Below are 19,761 nucleotides of genomic sequence, written 5' to 3'. Positions count from 1 at the left end.
TCCTTCCCACTACATGTTCTCATCACACCATCTCCTCATTACAGAACTAATAAGCTTTTAGCTCTATGCCCATTGACTGAGCCCTCTTGCCAGTTAGATGGTTGAGGCCAGTTTGTCTATGATGTGTCACTGTCTAGTGTAGATCTTGGCACAGGACACGCAGCTACCGCTATTAATGAAGCTCAGAACTTGAATTCAAGGCATGTCCTTTGATGTGTGGCTTTGAGTCTATCATGGTAGGGATGGAGAACTGCTGTCTCTGTTTTTCTGGGAACATTTTGGGTTGCTTTCTTTTGGCAATGAAACAAACCCACTAACTTCCTTTTATTATTCAGACAGGTCTTCTTATTTCTGGCTATGAAGCACAGCTAACCCGTTCCCCAGGAGTTCCTAGGACTTTACCCTCACACAGTAGTATTTCTGCCATTCCAAGGCACAGTACTGCAATGGGCTGCAAAGCGCCATTGCCTGTTCTCCCTGAAACATCATTGATCCTGACCTACATTGTGTGCCCAATCAGTATCATAGAGAGAATGATGCCAGAATGGAATAAATTCCTGGGACAGCTAAGGCAGAAAGCAAAATGCAAGCTTCTTTCCTCAATTATCCATTGTGAAAGGGTGGCTTTTCTACTTTGTCCATGGACATTAAAAGATTGTGAATGAATTATGTTTTCATTGTCTTCTTTTTCCTTTCTTGTTCACAGAAGTGCCTCTGAAATTGCGTTAAAATAACAGCCTTCAGAATATCCCTCAGCTGATCTTCAAAATGGTATTCTGCAGAAATCTGCCTCCTCCCCAGGAATCATGTCAGCCTTCTTAAATAGTCATTTTCATGATGTTTGTTATGCTCTGTTTCTCTTCCAGAATATAATAACTTTTTATATGACTCAATTTATCTGTGAATTGGACCAATGTAATGTTTTGCAACAAATGGAATGATTTGAAAGACTTTTGACTCATCAGGGAGACAATATACAGTGTGAATTCTGAGGCAGCAAAACAAGATGCTCTTAGTGCTCAGAGTTCATGTGGGGTTGCCTGGATGATACAAGGCCCATTTGGCCTTAAATATCATTTTTATGTGCTAAGGGTTTATTTCTTTTGTTAAGTAGAACCTTGATATGGAAACATCATGTGTTGGTACCATTTCTCCTCATCCCTATCCCTTACCCACTGAGGGGTCTTCAGTCAAATTGCCGATATTCACCATGGGGATGTAAGCTATTAGTTGTGAGAGCAACAGTCAGTCATTGTGCATGTGGGGGGGTGGCAATCTCTCTGGATACTCCTTCCCATCCTGTGGCTCTTATAAATCTTTCTACCCCCTCTTCTGCAAAATTCCCTGAGCTTTGGTAGGTATGTTTTAAGTCTACTTTGGTGTTGAGTTCTCATCAACTTCAGGATTTCTGCATTTTGAGTGTCCTCAGTGTCTATCATCATCACCCTGATGCAGGTTTTCAGGCCCACTATGGAAGCAGAACTTTTTCTCATCTCTCTAATTCCTTGTGGACCTGGACCCTAGCTTATGCACAAGAGGTGGCTCATCTCATGATGGGAAATCAGCTATCTTTTCATGTCTTGTTGTCCTTGGTTTTTTGCTGCCTTCTATAAAAGAAAACAGATTCTCCAATGGAGAGTAAGATAAACATATGTTAAAGGGGACAAGCATTGTTAGTTAAGGGTACACTAAGGATTCATGCTTATAAAAATTTTATACTGATGATCATTTTACTGAAGATCCACCTGTTAGAATACAATTTAACACTAAATTTCCATAGAATTGAGACAAATTAGCACAGTTCTCATAGAATTTAGCTAGTATATATTTGTTGAATCAAAATGAATAATATATGGATAAGGAATTTAGGAAATTTAAAATACTGTATGAAATTTAATTTGTTATCTTTCAACCCTTCAACTCCTTATTTATAGCTGTTGGATTATGCCCTAGGAATAATCAGGAATCACTCACATTGTGGATAATTCAGTTGTTTTTCTTTTGTGCCTGTGTTGGTATGTGCAACTGCACATTTGTGTGCAGGTGCATATGGTGGTCACACAACAACCTCCAGTGTTATTCTTGACTAGCACTGTCAACCTTTTCTGACATAGGTCTCTCACTGGCTTAGACCTTGACAAACAGTCTAACCTGGCTGGCCAGTGAGCACCTGGGAATGAATCCTCCTGCCTCTATCTCCCTAGTTCTGAGATCATAAGTGTGCATTACCACTCTTGGACTTGTAAAGCAGGCTTAGACTTCACTGACTGAGCCATCTCCACAGACCCTCATTCATAGTATTATGGAATATGTAAATGTGTTATAGAGAAAGAAGTATATGTATATGTCCATAAAAAAATCTTTAAAAATATGGATGTAAAAACTATTCCTACTGCATGAATCAAAATCAATAATCCATTGCCACCAACTCCACTCATATGGCACATGATGGTTTATTTAAGAAAAATGTCTGGAAAGTATGAATGCTTAAATTTTTATCATTTTCAAGTTTATCAATTTCATGAATGTCTACCTTACAAACACTGAACAGCATATGATGAGACACTGCATTTATGTGACTTAAATCCGCTATTTCAAAAAACATTATGAGGAAAAATTAACAGGTGGGGACAACTTCTGCTTAAGTCCATTTGTCTATAACTGATGTTAGCATTAGAATATCATTAGTTGCAAGATATTTCAGTAATTTCCTAAGAGATTTTGTAGACAAACATGAAAAATATTGCAAGGCTAACTTCTGGGCTTATGAAGACAAGCCAAGAATGTGTTCCAGTAATGTCAAAACTCGCCCATGTAGCTCTCAGCTGGAAAACATCTTTTAAGAAGTTACTCTCTAGAAGTGACCTTGAGAAAAGTCTAAACTATGAAGTAGGATGGGGACAAATGGAATGCCTCTCTTGTTCCCGACTACCACATCATTATCAGTACAGCAAAATCTAAAGAACTTGGGCAGGTACAGATCCACTGTAGAAAGCTGAGTGTAGCCTTTATGTTTTCTTATGGTGACAGATACAAGAAAAAAGGTTTCCTAAAAGGAAAATTTTTATAAGTTCATCTGAATTGCGTAAAAGCCTTTTGAATATCTGTCCTCATCCTTAGACCCCATGGTTGTGACTCTGAATAAAAATGGACTCTGTGGACATGATAACTGCAGATTTTGATACAAGGTTACTCAGGGTCATCTGGGTGAATCGTACAGTTCCAGTGGTCCTTATATGATGGCAGATCAGACAGATAGCAGGTGACTTGACTGAGGCCAGGATTGGCGTGACATACGTTGAAGATGAGGGGTGGGAGGCAGTCCCAAGGCAAAGAAGATGGACAATTAGAAGCTAAAAAGTATAAAGAAATAATAACCTTCTCAGACCTTCTAGAAGGAACTAATTTAATTTTCGCTCAATGAAATTAAGAAAATTTTTGACATCCAGAACCATGAGATTAATTTTTTGTTATATTAATTTTTTTAATTTTTAAAATTTTTATTAGTTTTCTATTCAGCAAATATAGGCAGTTCGGTACCATTATTAGGCTCATCCATGACCTACCCCCTTCCCATTGGCCCCTCCTTGTTGAGGTAAATGGGTCATGCATTGTGGAGTTAGCCCACAGTTATTGGTACAATAAATGTCTCTGCATATCATGACCAAACATGTGGCTCTGACATTCTTTCCACCCCCCTCTTCTGCAAAATTTCCCTGAGCCATGTTGGGTTCATTTTTGGTCTGCTTCAGTGATGAGGTGTTGGGGGCCTCTGAGGCTCTGGCTCTCTGATTTGGTAGGAGTTGATTTTTCTCTGTGTTGGTCTCCTTCCCCCTTGTGCTGGTATTCGGTTCATCATGAAATCAGTACCCTTGCTTGTTTTGCCAATTTTCCTTAGTTTCAGCCAGGGCCCTTTTGAGGTATGATGGGGTGGCTCTTTCCTTAGGATCTGCATCTATCTGAAAAAGAGAAGCCGATTCTCCAACGGAAAGTAAGTTAGTACCAGGACAAATGAGATAACCCTTACTTTTTTAATATAGAGTTTAACAGGTGTAGGCCCTCTTGTAGCCCATGATTGATAGTAGCTTGATATTGGAGAGTGGGCTTACACTTGGATATGGTTCTGACTTGTTTCCCAGCTCCAGCTATGGGTCCTGTACCATTGAGGGGATCAGTTAGCCAAATCAAGGGCAGTTGGTTCCTCACCATGGCTGTGTGCCACTATCGCACTTGTGTGGGCATCACAATTGGTTATTTGCTGCTAAGTAGGTTGGACCATGAGTTGCTTGGACAGATATTGGTCGTTTCCCCCAGTCGCGCATGTAGCACCTTCTGGCACTAGACACACTATCTGGGGACTGACTCTCTTCTGGCTTCCAGCCATGCCATTCCCTTTTACTTGTCAGCTGCATATGGTGTCTTCAGCCATAGGGTCTTACCATTAACCTTTGGTGGGTCATCAAGTACTCTGACAGAAATCTGTCATTCTTTTAGGAAACCTTGTAGGTTTCTCTGATCAAAAGCTCATTGTGGGTGATTTTTTGTTATATTAAGCCACTAAACTTGTGATAATTTGTTTGACAAAAAATAGACTATTTTTGACCTCACTTCTCAATTTAACTGGTATTGAAAATGTCTTGAGTCAAGGTGTGGTATTGCCCACCTTTAATCCCAGCACTTGGGAGTCAGAGGTATGAGAATAATCACCGGGAGTTCAAGGCCAGCTTGGAACTACAGAGTGAGTTCCAGGTCAGCCTGGAACTAAAATAAATTAAAATAAAATAAAATAAAATAAAATAAAATAAAATAAAATAAAATAAAGGGTTTCAAAGATATTGAGGAACACAACCTTGCATTGAGATTTATCAGACTGATTTCTGAAGTTAAGGAAAATACTTGTCAAGAAAATTGATACCTTGAAAGCTTGGAGGAAAATTCAGGAGATAGAAGGAATAAACTACTTTTATTCAAGCAGATCAATAAATGGTATAATATTTAAATCTCCCATGAATTTTCTTTCCTCTTTCATTTTGATTAGAACTTTTGAAAGTATCCATTTAACCATCGAAATACACTCCCGTAGGACTATCTAAGGTGTTACATGTACCTGGGGACACTAAACCACCATTAACGCTGTGCTAACTTTCTGTTCTTATCGTGTCATACTATCATGTCCTATCTTTAAACCTCATAAAATGGCTAGAGGAATAGGTCAGTTCTTACAGTGGTAACCATGTAAGCACGAGGACATACTAACCCTTTAAAAAATAGAAAGCAGAAATAGTGGCACACATTTGTTACTCCATCCAACGTTGGGGAGATGGAGATAGGAAGATATCTGGAGCTCAATGGTCAGCCAATCTAGCCTACTTGGCAAACTTCAGACCAATGAGATAGCCTGTCTCCAAAAAGGTGGAGACACACCCAAGGTTGTTCCCTGGCTCCCAGGTGCTCCTGCATACACATTAATACTCATCCATGAATAAAACTCGTTAAAATACATTGAGTATTTTGTCATAATTTAGTATATGATATCCTTTTAAATATTATTTAAAACCCCTTTTTCATTTTAAACAAGAAGTTTATTTAAATAACTAAACAACAAGATGTTTTATTTGAAGGAGAAACTGTCTAGGATTCATTTTTTTGGAGTAATTTATCCCTAAAGATGCATTGCCATACATGTAACAGCTATGTACAAAAACGTTATAAAATTGTCCTTGATTTTACAATAATAAATGAAAAACATTTAAATTCTCCAATCAAACAGGATATGTAAAGACTTTTTATATTGTTGGCTTTTTTGCTGTTGTTAATACAATGAGAGCAAAATAACTTACTGGAATATAAAGATAAAAGCTGAATGTGCATGGCACTAATGAGAAAGGGGTATTTTCACAGAATTAGTGCTTTCCCCCATATCATGTCCCCTTGATGTCAACCAAAACATTGGCCATTTAGTTTTAAAAAAAAAAAAAGAAAGGAAAGTACAACATGTTTGTGCATATGCACCAGTTATTTTATGTAAAATAAGGGTTGGGGAAGGGGATAATGAAAGAATAGAGAAAACTATATTGTAGTAGTCAGGATGTGGTGGAACCAAATTGCAGTTTTCTAATTGAGAATGTAATCTTGGTCTATAACAAAATCCTGGAGTAAAATAGCAGGTTCTTTTCTTTGGCAGATACCTCCTGTCTGCTGCTGGAACACATCAACTGTATCTTCATTTTCCATTTCCAACTGTACAGGTGCGTCTATTTCACTGATTGGCTGCCCATCAAATCTGCTTCATTGGCAAACCCTGTCATTCACAATAGGCTTTCATTAGTTTACTAAGTGGTGTCTGCCTCTTAATCTCAAACTGCACCACAGGACCATCCTGTCCCACAACCTTCAGATAAATATGATCATTGTTCAGTCTTGACTCCTTCCTTGAGTTTCAGGATCTCTTCAGCAGCCGCTTCACAAAAGAGGTACCAGGTCCACACCGAACAAACACACAAGCGGCACCAGGAGAAGCTTAAAACCCTTTTTAAACTTCTGAAACATCCTTCTCCTTATGTAGATTCCCAAGATGTTCATTATAAAACTCCTGAACATTTCTCCCATTTTACAAACATTAAGAATTTGTTGAAGATTTTTACACTTGAACATATTGTTTCAAATATAATCTTTCTTTCTGTGTGACAGCCTCACACAAACAAAGTATTTAAAGAAAATGAAGGTCTGTCATTGCTCTGTTTAATTAACAGAGAATTTTAGAAATTGAGGGTGTTTAAAAAGAGACCTCCAAAAGAAAACCTTAATGTGATGATAATAATTGTTTCATTTCACTTCAGAATTTCAACTGGTAAAAATTCTATTTACAGGTATCATGTGCTAGAACGTGTCGACTTTGTTTTATATTTTGAGTTTTTCTCCAATTACTTTTACAAATCAGATGGAAGAGTACTGTAACTGTGCCAAGAGGTTTAGATTTGCTTCTAGTTTTTCACATGATGTAATCATTTTCTTTCTCTGTCATCTATGGTTTTGGAAGTGCTCAGTTCTATTGCTTTCCATGTTCTAGTTTATGAAGGCTACTAACCTTCTGCATACTCTTCATTCTACGGAATCAATTCCTGTCCAATATTTTTAGTCAAACTGAATTTGCCTGCATGTACTTCCTCATCACAAGCATAGTCATTGTTAAGTAAGTAGATTTTCCCCCATGTTGACTAGGGTAAGCAAACTTGAAGTTTTAATGTCTGCACCAATAACTGCATCACAATCATAAAATAAGTCATAAATATTTCACAACGATTTATTGCCTCTTTATATATACCCTTGAGACATGTGATGAGACTGTAATGTTAGAATAAAATATATGGATATATTTACCAATGTTTTACTAATCTTTTGAGAGATTTTTCCAGATAAAAACTATTTGAATGATTGCCTCTGACAAACTCTATTATAGCAAATTAGCAAATTAACTAAGATATTATTCTATTGTGGTCAATTAGTAAGTAATATATTATAGTTCAATATCTTCCCTGTAACTAAATTAGTAGTTTACACAGCATTACATTGTAATGCATTGTGTTGCAAAGAAGCAGTTATTACAAATATTAGATAAGTACTAAAACCTCTGATTTGACCAATTTAATGAAAATGTTTTCAGGACTGGAAGAAACTTTTAAAGCTTCAGTACATCTCCAGGCCTGACTAAGAAGTGTTCCATTGGAGGTAGCTCATGGCCAGTTCTACACTGTAGGACCCCCACCACCTGTTTCCTAAGTAGACTCTTTGTAAGGTACTTCAGAGAAGCAGGTTTATATAAAAGTACATGCTACTGTGTGACTTCTTAGCAGGATTGTCTTTTGACAGAAGAGTACAAAATGTTTTTCAAAAAACAACAAAACATTTTAATGTTATGGCTTTTCAAAAAATTTTATCTAATTGACTGAATTATGCTCCAGGAAGTACAGAAATATACTAAAATTAAAGTGCTCTCAGAGATGTACAATAGAAATTCACTAAATACAATATTAATCTATGGAGTCTAGAATATGGCTTCACTATCTAAAAATAAATGATGCTTTTTAGCCTTACCTGCTCCAATCTTTAAATACCTAACAGATATACCCATTATTCTATGCATCAAATTATATATTTACTTTTCATTGAAGTATATGTAATGCATATACCTGTCCTGTGAATATATACCCACAAACATTTTTCATTAGAAATAAAAGTCTAATAAATTTTCCAATATGATACTGAACAACAATCTAGTAAAAGTTAACCAAAACATAATGTGCAAACGGAGGAAGAAGCTACAGTATTTTCTAATACTTGTATTTTTTAAATAAATGTCTTACTCTAGCCCAGGCTGACCTGAAACTCTGTAGCCTAGGATGGCTTCAAATTCATGACAATTCTACTTCCCTATCCTTCTGAGTATTGGGATTATTTTATAAACTTAAGCCACCATACAGGCTTAATACTTATATTTATAATGTAATTATATTTTACATCCTTAAATTTCAAACCTAACATCTATAAGGTAATCAATCCACCATGTCTCAAACATCTTGATGGAAGTAATATATATTTTGCTTCAATCATAAAGTAAGCAAATAAAGCCACTTCTGACAAGTAAGCCATGATCAGTGACACTCAGATAATGAGTTCATAGAGACATTCAGGCTATATCAAATAAAGATTTATTTAAAAAATCAACTAGTGAATAAGTTATTATTTTAATGGCTAGAATAAAGCTCAAGAGAAATAAAAACAAATCATTGTTTTCTCTAACCCTTTGAAATATAACGGCTTAAACTTTATATTTTTTGTCAAAATAGTCATTTACCATGGATAACAGATGCTGCTCCCTAGTCAATGGAGACTCTCAAGTTTTGCTCTGCATCTCATTGGAAAAGAAATATAAATTTTTAAACCAGAATTAACTTGGGGAAAGGCATCAGTGCTGTAACTCTTAGCACCAAATGTTTCTTTTTGGAGCACCAAATGCTTTAAGGAAAACATTCCAAGTATCAAAGTTTTCAGATAGATAAATATTTATGGATCAAATCCATAAAGAACAGACATTGTTATGAAATATATATAGATGCCTTCAAAACTTTCTTTCTAGGCAGAGTCTACACATAAGTTAGGAGTCAATTCCCACTTAATTGTTTTTGAAACCTTATGCAACACAAATGGATGATGGGTAAGACTCATTCATCTGTACACAGAGTAGATTGTCCCTGTCACCATGTCCAGATAACCTGCACAGGAGCTATTTATCTCTGTAAATAAATAGTGTTATATAGAGATTTTCAATGCAATTCTTTTGTTAAAAATGACTCTTTAAAACAAATTCTTCTTATCTTTGGTTAAGTTCACCAGAGGAAAAGCATAACACATATATGGTTCATGAATTTGGAGGCAAAGAATTTCCATCTGTCCTTGGACCCTACTAATGGGAATTTGCCATTGATGTATAGACTCATGCCTCTCCATGGTCACTTACAGCTCTACACCGTCTTTGCATTACACTTCTCTTGCCAGTGTGATAAGTGTTCTGCAAACCAATTTACCATTTTAAGGCAACAGTGTATTTACATTTCTTATGTAACAAAACACAAGTATGCTATATGATTCTGTAGAAATAACTACGAAAGAAACATAGGCATAGCTTCTGTAGTAATTTTGATGCTCTTAACGTATGATTGATGGGTGTGTATGGCTCAGAAATGAAATGCCCATTTAAGAAAGTAGCGCTAGATTCTGCTTTAGATACAAACACAGAGCGACTGTGTGAAAGAACTCATGGAAGAAAGTATTGGGAGTGTTATATTGCCCATCCGCATTGCACTTGCACACATATGACCTGTCAATAGTATCCAATGGAAACATGCTGGGTATTTTCAACTAAATAGAATTTCATTCCTGAAACCAACCAGAGAAGTGGTATATTCAACCAATGAAAATGTAAACTTTATGTGGGCTGAAAGAAAGTGATAACTCAAACACAGATAAAATTTTTATTTATGATATGTGAACACATGACTTTGGATCCAGCCAGCCAGTGACATAAATAATAAGATTGAGCAAAAGATTCAAGCTAGAAACCGTGTGTGTGTGTGTGCAAGGCTTTTTGGAGCAGTGCCATAAACCTGGACACCAACCAACGGAATCATTTCCGTCCTTTGAAATTTCCATGAAGAACACAATGGGGGTAATTATACCAGGATGCTCCAAATCGCTCTTGCCATCTTGTGCACTCACATGCCCGCCAAACATGAAATGTTCGCCTTCTCCCTTCCAAAGTGATGGTTGTTGAACTTATTTTTAGTGTCATTTGATAAGCCTTTGTACTCGCAGAGAGACATCCCACTGACCCGGCCACTGGTCATTGTCCATACCAGTTCACATCAAAGCAGGCGCGCTTTGTCAGGTTTCCAGTCGAATATCCATTTCGCATCTGAAGTACAGTATCAAAAGTGACTAGATCATTTGAGCTGTTTTCTTCAGCTGCTGCCTCCTTCCTCCCCCACAGTGTTTCTGCTCACGCTAACATAATTTGGCATCGTCAACGTGACACGATGGTGATTTTTCTAAAAAAATTATAGTATATACAGTGTCAATGTCTTTTGATGGTGAGCCCCCTGAAAAATTTAATTTATAAACTGAAGAGAGAAGGCTCTTTTCTTCTGCTGAATCATAACCAAGGTGCAGTGCTCCTCAAACTCCAAGTAATGCGCATACAGTAATAGGTCATTCAATGTCAAAAGGCATAAAAACGATGAGCCAAATCTTCACAGGCTGCTGCTTGCTGTTGCCTTTAATTATATTAATTAAACTTTGAAATTTTCATGCAAAGAGAGTTGCTGGCTTGTGACGCTGAAGAGCCCTTGGAGACTTGAAGAAAGAAAAAACCCTGAGCGGAAGCTTTGTGGTTACTGCTTCCTTTAAATTAAAAGCAAAATAAAGTTGTAGTTATGTTTACAGATATTAATGTTTTATGCACTACTAAATCCTGAACACAGAGAAAAGGAGAAATCTACTAGGCTCAGGGACAAGGCCTCAAATCATGAGTCCCTAAACTCCACTCTAGATCTTTGGTTGCAGGCAGTCTTCCTGTGGAATAACGCTCTATTAATTTTCTTGTCCCAAGTGCATAATGAAAGAAAGGTGTCTTGGAAAACTAAAGGGCAAAATCTTGCTGGATGCCAATACCTTGAGGCATCTTGTCTCTATTTTGTCATGCGTGTGCACTTTTCAGTGTAACAATGACAAGATTTTCTAGGCAGAAACTTCCCGTAAGGCACACTGTGATAGGGGGCTTGAGAGGATTTTGCTATCTGACATAACTGTAAGGCAATGGAGTCCATTATTTGTTTAGCCTGGTGGAAAATTTCGTTCTCTGCTTAAGGCTAAAGATCTTGTCATACAAAAGCACATGTGCCAGGCGTCCATGTTGGAAGCACCTGTCTCCATTAAAGACGCCGCACACCCAGTGGTTATCATCTTTACAATGGAGTTGCCACTGCCTTGTAATCTTCTACATTCCCATCAGCATCTTTGCATAAACAACATCATAAAAAGCATCAGATTAAACTTCCTATTTGCTTCCCATGCAGTGAATCCTAAGTTACCACCGAGCTTCACCACTTCTCATGTAGATGGCAGAGAAAGTGTTTAAAGATGTTTGGTGCACATAAAGCATAAGGCAGAGAAAACATTTCCTGACAGAGAGAAATTAAGCCACTGTTCCAAGAGCTTCTGAAAAGCACTTGACTTCCTTTTCATTTGGTTGGAAATCGACATCATGAAATTGTCCTGTCTTCATGCCTTCTTGTTCTTCTTGCTTTCATTTTACTGAGATGGAACTCGAGAGAAGTTTATGCACCGGCCCTGAGGAAAAAGAGAAATTCATATTGAAGCAATTGTTAAAACAGAAGAATACCTAGTTTCCATATTGTGATAAAATCAACTATTAGCCAAGGGTAAAAACATGAGTCATGGTGTCATATATAATTTAGCTTAGGTCAATGCATGATGGTTGATCACACTGTCTCTACAGAATATTCCCCTCCTGGAGCCGGGCGTGGTGGTGTACGCCTTTAATCCCAACACTTGGGAGGCAGAGGTAGGAGGATTGCTTCTGATTTTGAGGCCACCCTGAGACTACATAGTGAATTCCAGGTCAGCCTGGGCCAGAGTGAGACACTGCCTCGAAAAACTAAAAACTAAAAACTAAAATAAAGTAAATAAAAATTAACAAAAAAGAAACTAGAACTCTGTTACACTGTATGAAGCACAATACGACTCTCAGAGCATTCAAAATCACAAGGGCAGCACCATACAGCATCTTTTGATAATGAACTGAAATAAAAGGATACTTCTATAGGATCTGGTGCTTCTAAAACATGGACAAGAGAAATTCATTTAATATGTCATCAGAACAGAGGATAAAGAACCCCAGGAATAAGAAAAAAATTCTATCTTTGTAACTGACTTTAGGAGAGGTCTTTGTAGTTCATGGCTTTGTTTTCAGTCACCCACATGGCTGGTGACAACTTCTTAGAACAGCATACTACCATCACGATGCATTCTTTACAGAGACTACTTAAAAGCTTTCCAAACGTTAGTGCACCAGTATGCACCTAATTACTTAATATTTAACTAAAAGTTATATGAACACATTGTTCTATCAGTAATGGTAGATAATACAAGAATTATTGGAAAACAAAATTTCAAATTAGTAATAAAACTCTGGTTCTTTCTTCTGGGTAAGATAGTGGTGACCCACCACAGTCTATGAATTATTTCTTAATCAGGAAGAGTCCGTATGTCTCTACTGTAAAGAAGCTCACACATGGGCGGGAGAGATGGCTTAGCGGTTAAGCGCTTGCCTGTGAAGCCTAAGGACCCTGGTTCAAGGCTCGGTTCCCCAGGTCCCACGTTAGCCAGATGCACAAAGGGGCGCACGCGTCTGGAGTTCGTTGGCAGAGGCTGGAAGCCCTGGCGCGCCCATTCTCTCTCTCTCCCTCTATCTGTCTTTCTCTCTGTGTCTGTTGCTCTCAAATAAATAAATAAAAAATTAAAAAAATATATATATAAAAAGAAGCTCACACAATCTTTTCTAGTTTAGACCAGTGTACCCATCCTAAAGATTCTACTTGTGGCAATATATGCTATCCAGCCATTTCACATTTAAGAGCATGAAAAAATTCAAATGGAACAAAAAATATTGCTAAAGAAGAAACCTTGGAACGTATATGCCTGACTTTGTCTATTTTCTTTTTAAACATAACTGCCAGGTAAATTTGCTAAAAGACAACTTTTTGATGTATATCATGGTTGTCTCTTAGCAAACCAAATATATCTATATAATATATATAATCCTATATATATATAAAACCAAAAAGTTATATATATATATATATATATATATATATATATATATATATATATATACATGTGTATATTTATATATATATCCATATATAACTTTTGATGGATATCATGATTTATATACACACACACACACACACATATATATACATGTATATATATTTATATATAGATAGATACATGTGTGTGTACGTGTGAGAGATGATCTCCTTTAATCGATGGTGCTCTCATTCTTGGCTAGTGAACCTGATTTTTATACAGGTTGGTGACTATCAGGGTGACCCAAAACACATCAGAATATCATGAAAAGAAAGCACAGTGCCTAGGATGAGATGAGTCAGCTCTATCTTACCCACCAGGGCCAAGTAAGTATCACAGAGGAAACGACAGATTAAATATGAGTGCTTCTCTTATTACTTGCTAGAGGACCTTCTCCAGGCAAAGGATATTAGACAATGAGGAGACACAAAACTCAACAAAGCAGAAAATCAGAGGCTGCTGAGAGCTCAACACTAAAGAAACCCACCCTCCAAGACTCAGGGAACATTGTAGAAGAGGGGTCAGAATGAATATAATGGACACAAGTGGGAAGCTGCACTGGGAGACACTCTCCTCCCTAAAGGAACTGATAGTGCATCCATGACCTCAGAGAAATTATCAATACTTCACAGAATGGGTAATGGGCAGAAGAGAGGGGACAAATGGGATATGGTTAATTTGTAATATGTTCATATATTAAAGTTTCCAATTAAAAAGGACAACCATACATCTAATTATCAAATGATCTATCATCCAAATAATTTTGGAAACATCAATATTACTACAATTGCCATTTTATTACTTTGTGTCTAATTCTCTAACTCAGGTCATGTATTGTAAGTCATATATGAAGAAATAAACCTCATTAATTCTCTCATTTGTCTGAATTTTTACTTCAATATTTTTCTAAGTGATTTTGCTGTCTTAAATTCATCCTTTAATCATACATCTAATTAAGAGATGAAATCTACACATACTGTTCTGATATATTAGCCAGTACCTGTACTACTATCCATTAGGTAATCAATACAACCAATTTCAATTTTCTATGACTCCTTATAAATTACCTAGTCATAAATTTTAATAATAATAATCTACTGTCAATTTAAAATTGATTTAAATTAATGTCATAAGACTTAATTAGTTTTTAAAGATGAATTATAAATATATTCTGTCCTTTATGCTTTCAGAATATAGCATACCTGAGTTGCAGTGAAATCATGCTTGAATTTATTCATTTTGCATGGCATAATTGTTAATTATGGAATTTGTTAAATATTTAAAGAAATGAAGGCTAGGCAGATGAATATAATTTTACAACTTATATATAGCCAAATACGCTTAAAGAACATTAATTTATAAATAAATTATGATGATTTAAATATTAAGTTGTTCTTTCTCAAGGTACCAAAATGTCAATTAGGCAAATAAACTCCAAACAATATCATTATGTCTATGTTTACCAACTTAAAATAAATGTTTCATAGCACATAAGAAAATAATTTATATGTAATAATTGGCATCATTTTATTATGATTTTAGCATGGTCATCATTTTATTTGCCCTATAAAAATAACATCTTAAGGGCTGGAGAGATGGCGTAGTGGTTAAGGCACTGGTCTGCAAAACCAAATGATATTGTTTTGACGACTCAGGACCCACGTAAGGCAGATGCACAAGGAGGCGCATGTGTCTGGAGTTCATTTGCAGTAGCTGGAGGCCCTGGCATGCTCATTCTCTCTCTCTCTCTAATAAATAAATAAAATGTATTAAGTAAAAAAATAACAACTTAAAAGGGAAAGACTGCCTTCTCTTATGGCATGCTGTTTTATGCACTCTTATATGAGCACATTATCTCACTAGTGAGCTCCTGTGGAAGAGAGAAAAATCTCATAAGCCATTCTAGTAAAAGAAGGAATTGGCAAAATCTAGAGTTTAGTAATCAAATTATGCACAAATGGACTTAGAACACATCTGTTCTTTGGTGCAGTAATTTCATGTTGGGAATCTAATCCAAGGAAATGGCTAGATATGAAAATGGATAGAGATAAAATATGCATGCCATACCATTCTTATAATAATGAAAAAATAGAATACCAATGTATATTTATTTCTGCCCAACCATACAGAGATTATATCATGATTCACCTATCTTGTTCAATATTATATAGCTACTGAAACAGAAAATTTTAAAATATGTAGGAAAATGGTAAGTGAAAAGAAAAACACAAAATTATATATATATACATGGTTTTAATTTAGTAACATATGTCCAAGAAATAGAATACTTACAGATCTCTCATTAACATCAACATATTATGGGTAATGGGATTATGCATTACTTACTTATCACTGATTTTTTTGTATATGTTTTATTATTTTAAAAGAAACGTTAGTTATCAATGAATAAATTCAGTGATAAAAATGAAGTCCCTTACCCACTGCCTCAATGGTGTCATGTAAGTTGTGAAGGCAATCTCTGTTCTCTGACTGGATATGAGGCATGCTCACTGGGAGTAACTTACTCCTGGTACTGAGAACCAGGTGAGAAGCCTATGGCTTGGAAGGTCATAGATCCTAGAGGGAAGCCTCCACCGTTGTTTGATTAAGTGAGGAAGTTATGCTCATCAAAATCTTTCTAAATATATGTTTTTCCCCTTTGATCTATGCTGCTCTCACTCTTTGGCCGACTAGTATAGCTTATTCTTATCCTTCTGAAGTTTTTTTATATTTTTTCTCCTCTCAATCCTTTAGAATTAGAATAGGTATATGTAAATATAAGCTAAACAATTTTCCTAATTTTCACCTTTCTTTTGTTTCCTGTGTATGTGTAAATGAGTATGCATGTGTACATGTGTATGGATGCCAGAAGTTCAATACAAGTGTCTTCCTCTATCATTTTCCATGTTATTTTTTGAGGCAGCGTCTCTCCGTGAACCAGGAACTCACTGAGTTGGCTATGGATTCTCCTATCTCTACTTCCACAGTGCTGGGATAACAGCCCCGTATCACCACAACCAGCATTTTGAGTGGGTACTAGGGATCCAAACTCAGATCCTTATGTGTGTGCAGTAAGAACTTTACCCACTGAGGCACCTCAATAGCTCAGTTCCTGGCTTTCTTACTCTTAAGAATATCCAACTCTTTTTAACCACCACAACTCACCAATAAAACAATGATTCATCTCAGCTTTATTCCAAAGTTCATAATATATCTATGCATGCACTATGCAGATATGAATGTGAACTTAAAAAAAATGTTTGCTAATTGTTATTTATTTGAGAGCGACAGAGAGAGAGAGAGAGAGAGAGAGAGAGAGAGAGAGAGAGAGAGAGAGTGGGGGAGAGAGGGAGTGAGAAGCAGAGAGAGAGGGAGAGAGAATGGGCACGCCAGGGCTTCCAGCCACTGTAAACAAACTCCAGATGCATGCGCCCCCTTGTGCATCTGGCTAACGTGGGTCCTGGGGAATCGAGCCTCAAACTCGGGTCCTTAGGCTTCACAGGCAAGCACTTAACCGCTAAACCATCTCTCCAGCCCATTAATGTGAACTTTAAACATGTAAAAATGTTGAAGCCATGCTAGTCTTAATGCAATCACAGTAGATGTGTAAGAAGAAAGCCTCTGGGTCCAAAGACTGAATGATTAATTTTCTTTGACTTCTAGGGAAGAGCAAAGTAGCCTTCATATGAATCTCTATTAACTGGAAATATAACCAGACATGGTGATGCATGACTATAATCCCAGCACTTAAAGGTGGAGCAGAAGGATTGAGTTCAAAGTCATCTTGAGCTATATAATGAGTTCTAGACCAGTTTGAACTATGAAAACCTGCTTTAAGATAACAATAAAAAATGTACTGGAGGGCTGGAGAAATGGCATAGCAGTTAAGGCACTTGCGTGCAAAGCCAAAGGAACCAGTAGAAGTAGGGGTATAAATAAAATAAAATAAAATAAAATAAAATAAAATAAAATAAAATAAAATAAAATAAAATAAAATAAAATAAAATAAAATAAAATAAAATAAATTCTCTAGCACCCACATAAGCTAGATGCACAAGGTGGCACATATGTCTGGAATTTGTTTGCAGTGAGTGGCTGAAGGTCCTGGCATGCCCATTATCTCTCTCTCTCTCTCTCTTTCTTCCTTTCTCCCCCACTATCTCCCAACTAAATGAAATAAAATATTTTTTTTAAAAAGTAAAACCTATATACTAGAATATATATACTACTTTTTAAAAAAGTAGAATATATACTAGAATATATATATTATGTATATACATATATATGTATGTGTATATATATATATATATATATATATATACATACATAATATCTAAAATAAAGTTTTAGTCTATAACAAACTTTCAGTGTACAAAGTAACAGAATGTACCAGGCATGCATCACAAATAAAATGCTGATCATAAGGCTGAACTCACAGTTCAAATTGTGAACTTTACCTTCACTTAGGTGATATTTCAGGTAATAATTAATATCTATTTGAGTGAGAAGCTTATTGATGTTTTCCAGAAATGTTGGCAAAAATATTTTCTTAGACCTCAAAATAAGTAGGAAGGGGATCAAGACAACTCACAGAAAAAATTATCTGATATTATATTACTATTCTGCAGATAACCAAACAAAAAGATAAAAATAAGACAAGAGCAACAATTTGTATGTTTGCTACTGACTCTGTTTCAATATTTAAAAACTGTTTTCATCTCATCTTTTACTGTGGTCAGTAACAAGTATTAACCAGAGCAGGCACCACTTTTCCCATCTCTTCAGCATTAAAATTCTGCTAGCATTAACACTTGTGCGTTCCTTTACTAGCTATCTGCACAGGATGTATTTCACTGCTATAACTGTTATAGGATTATGCTCGCCCATAAATATCATTCGACAAGCTGAAGCAAACAACTGCACTTTAGTTTGGACTTTTCCGACACAGATACCAGAGTTATTTATACCCCTACTTCTAAAGAGGTTAGCAAACCTTCATGTACTGTGCAAGAATAAACACAGCATCAAATGTAAAATTATACACAAAACATAGATACACACATACACAAGCCATAGAGACAAGTCAGGAGGTGCAGGACATCACTGCGATTAAGAGGGTCTAGAGAACACAAAGGGCACTAGGAGTGACAATCTTCCATGTCATCTGAAGAAAGAAGATTAAAGGAAAGACTCACACTACCTCTGCTTCATTTACAAACAATCTCAGCTAGTACAGACTCTAAATAGAATGAAAGTTTTTGAATTGGAATACGGTTCTAGGTAATCTTCAAGTGGAAGCTCACTACATAAATGTCCATTTTATGGCAGAGACTTCCTCCATGGGGGTTTCCATAGATATCATGAAGGGAACTGCTGAACTTGCCCAAAGAGTTACCTTCAGAATTTTTCTCTCTTCATTCTGTTATGACATCTGTAAAGTATTAGTGATTCCACACATAGAAATACTTATTTTGCAAATAGTTATATGGATTGATGTTTTTTGAAATTTCAGGAAATAATTTTCATAAACAGAACAATTAATAGTGCTATAAAATGATGTGAAATTGATCATTCTAAACTATATGTATGTATATTTTAAAACTTGCTCTTTAAACTTGATATAAATATTTAGATTAATAATGCCTTGTTGACTAAAGCACAAAATAAATATATGTCTATTTGTATGGACTGTAAGCAAGAAATCTCCTTTTTAAACATTTTTTTAAATTTATTTATTTGAGAGCGACAGACACAGAGAGAAAGACAGATAGAGGGAGAGAGAGAGAATGGGCACGCCAGGGCTTCCAGCCTCTGCAAATGAACTCCAGATGCGTGCGCCCCCTTGTGCATCTGGCTAACGTGGGACCTGGGGAACCAAGCCTTGAACCGGGGTCCTTAGGCTTCACAGGCAAGCGCTTAACCGCTAAGCCATCTCTCCAGCCCAGAAATCTCCTTTTTTTAATACAATTATATTCTTACTGATCAGTGAAATGACATTCATGTCACAGTGACATCTCCCTTTATTATAAAGCTCAATAATGATATCCAGAGAACTATTGAAACCTAGAAGCAGAATGGAGGATGAGCCCACCTAAGTTCATGTGACCTCAAAGACATGGCCATTGCACGTTGTAAAATTGTAGGCATGGTATCAGTATAGAAACAGATCTTCAAAGTGCAAGAAGTTAGTTGGTCAGGAATAAGAAGACTGTGGGAGTTACAGATCAAATAGAATTCTTATAAAACTAACAAAATCTACAAAGAAACACTAAGCAGGAAAAGAGAAAGAGAAACAACTATGATAGTGAAAATCCT

The 19,761-nt window shown here is 36.2% G+C and overlaps 1 protein-coding gene across 1 annotated transcript in view; it reads right to left on the bottom strand.

The window, feature by feature from the left end:
* Positions 1-5,809: 5,809 nt before the first annotated feature.
* Positions 5,810-19,761, bottom strand: part of Antxr2 (ANTXR cell adhesion molecule 2) — a 148,659-nt gene continuing 134,707 nt past the window's right edge. Inside the window, exon 17 of the mRNA XM_045142695.1 lies at positions 5,810-11,904. Coding sequence (XP_044998630.1) covers positions 11,866-11,904 — 39 coding nt within the window. The 3' untranslated portion in view covers positions 5,810-11,865. The remainder of the gene's footprint in view (positions 11,905-19,761) is intronic.

Source organism: Jaculus jaculus, chromosome 2 (genome assembly GCF_020740685.1).
Source record: "Jaculus jaculus isolate mJacJac1 chromosome 2, mJacJac1.mat.Y.cur, whole genome shotgun sequence".
Classification (NCBI taxonomy): Eukaryota; Metazoa; Chordata; class Mammalia; order Rodentia; family Dipodidae; genus Jaculus; species Jaculus jaculus.
This window is presented reverse-complemented; position numbering and strand designations above follow the sequence as displayed.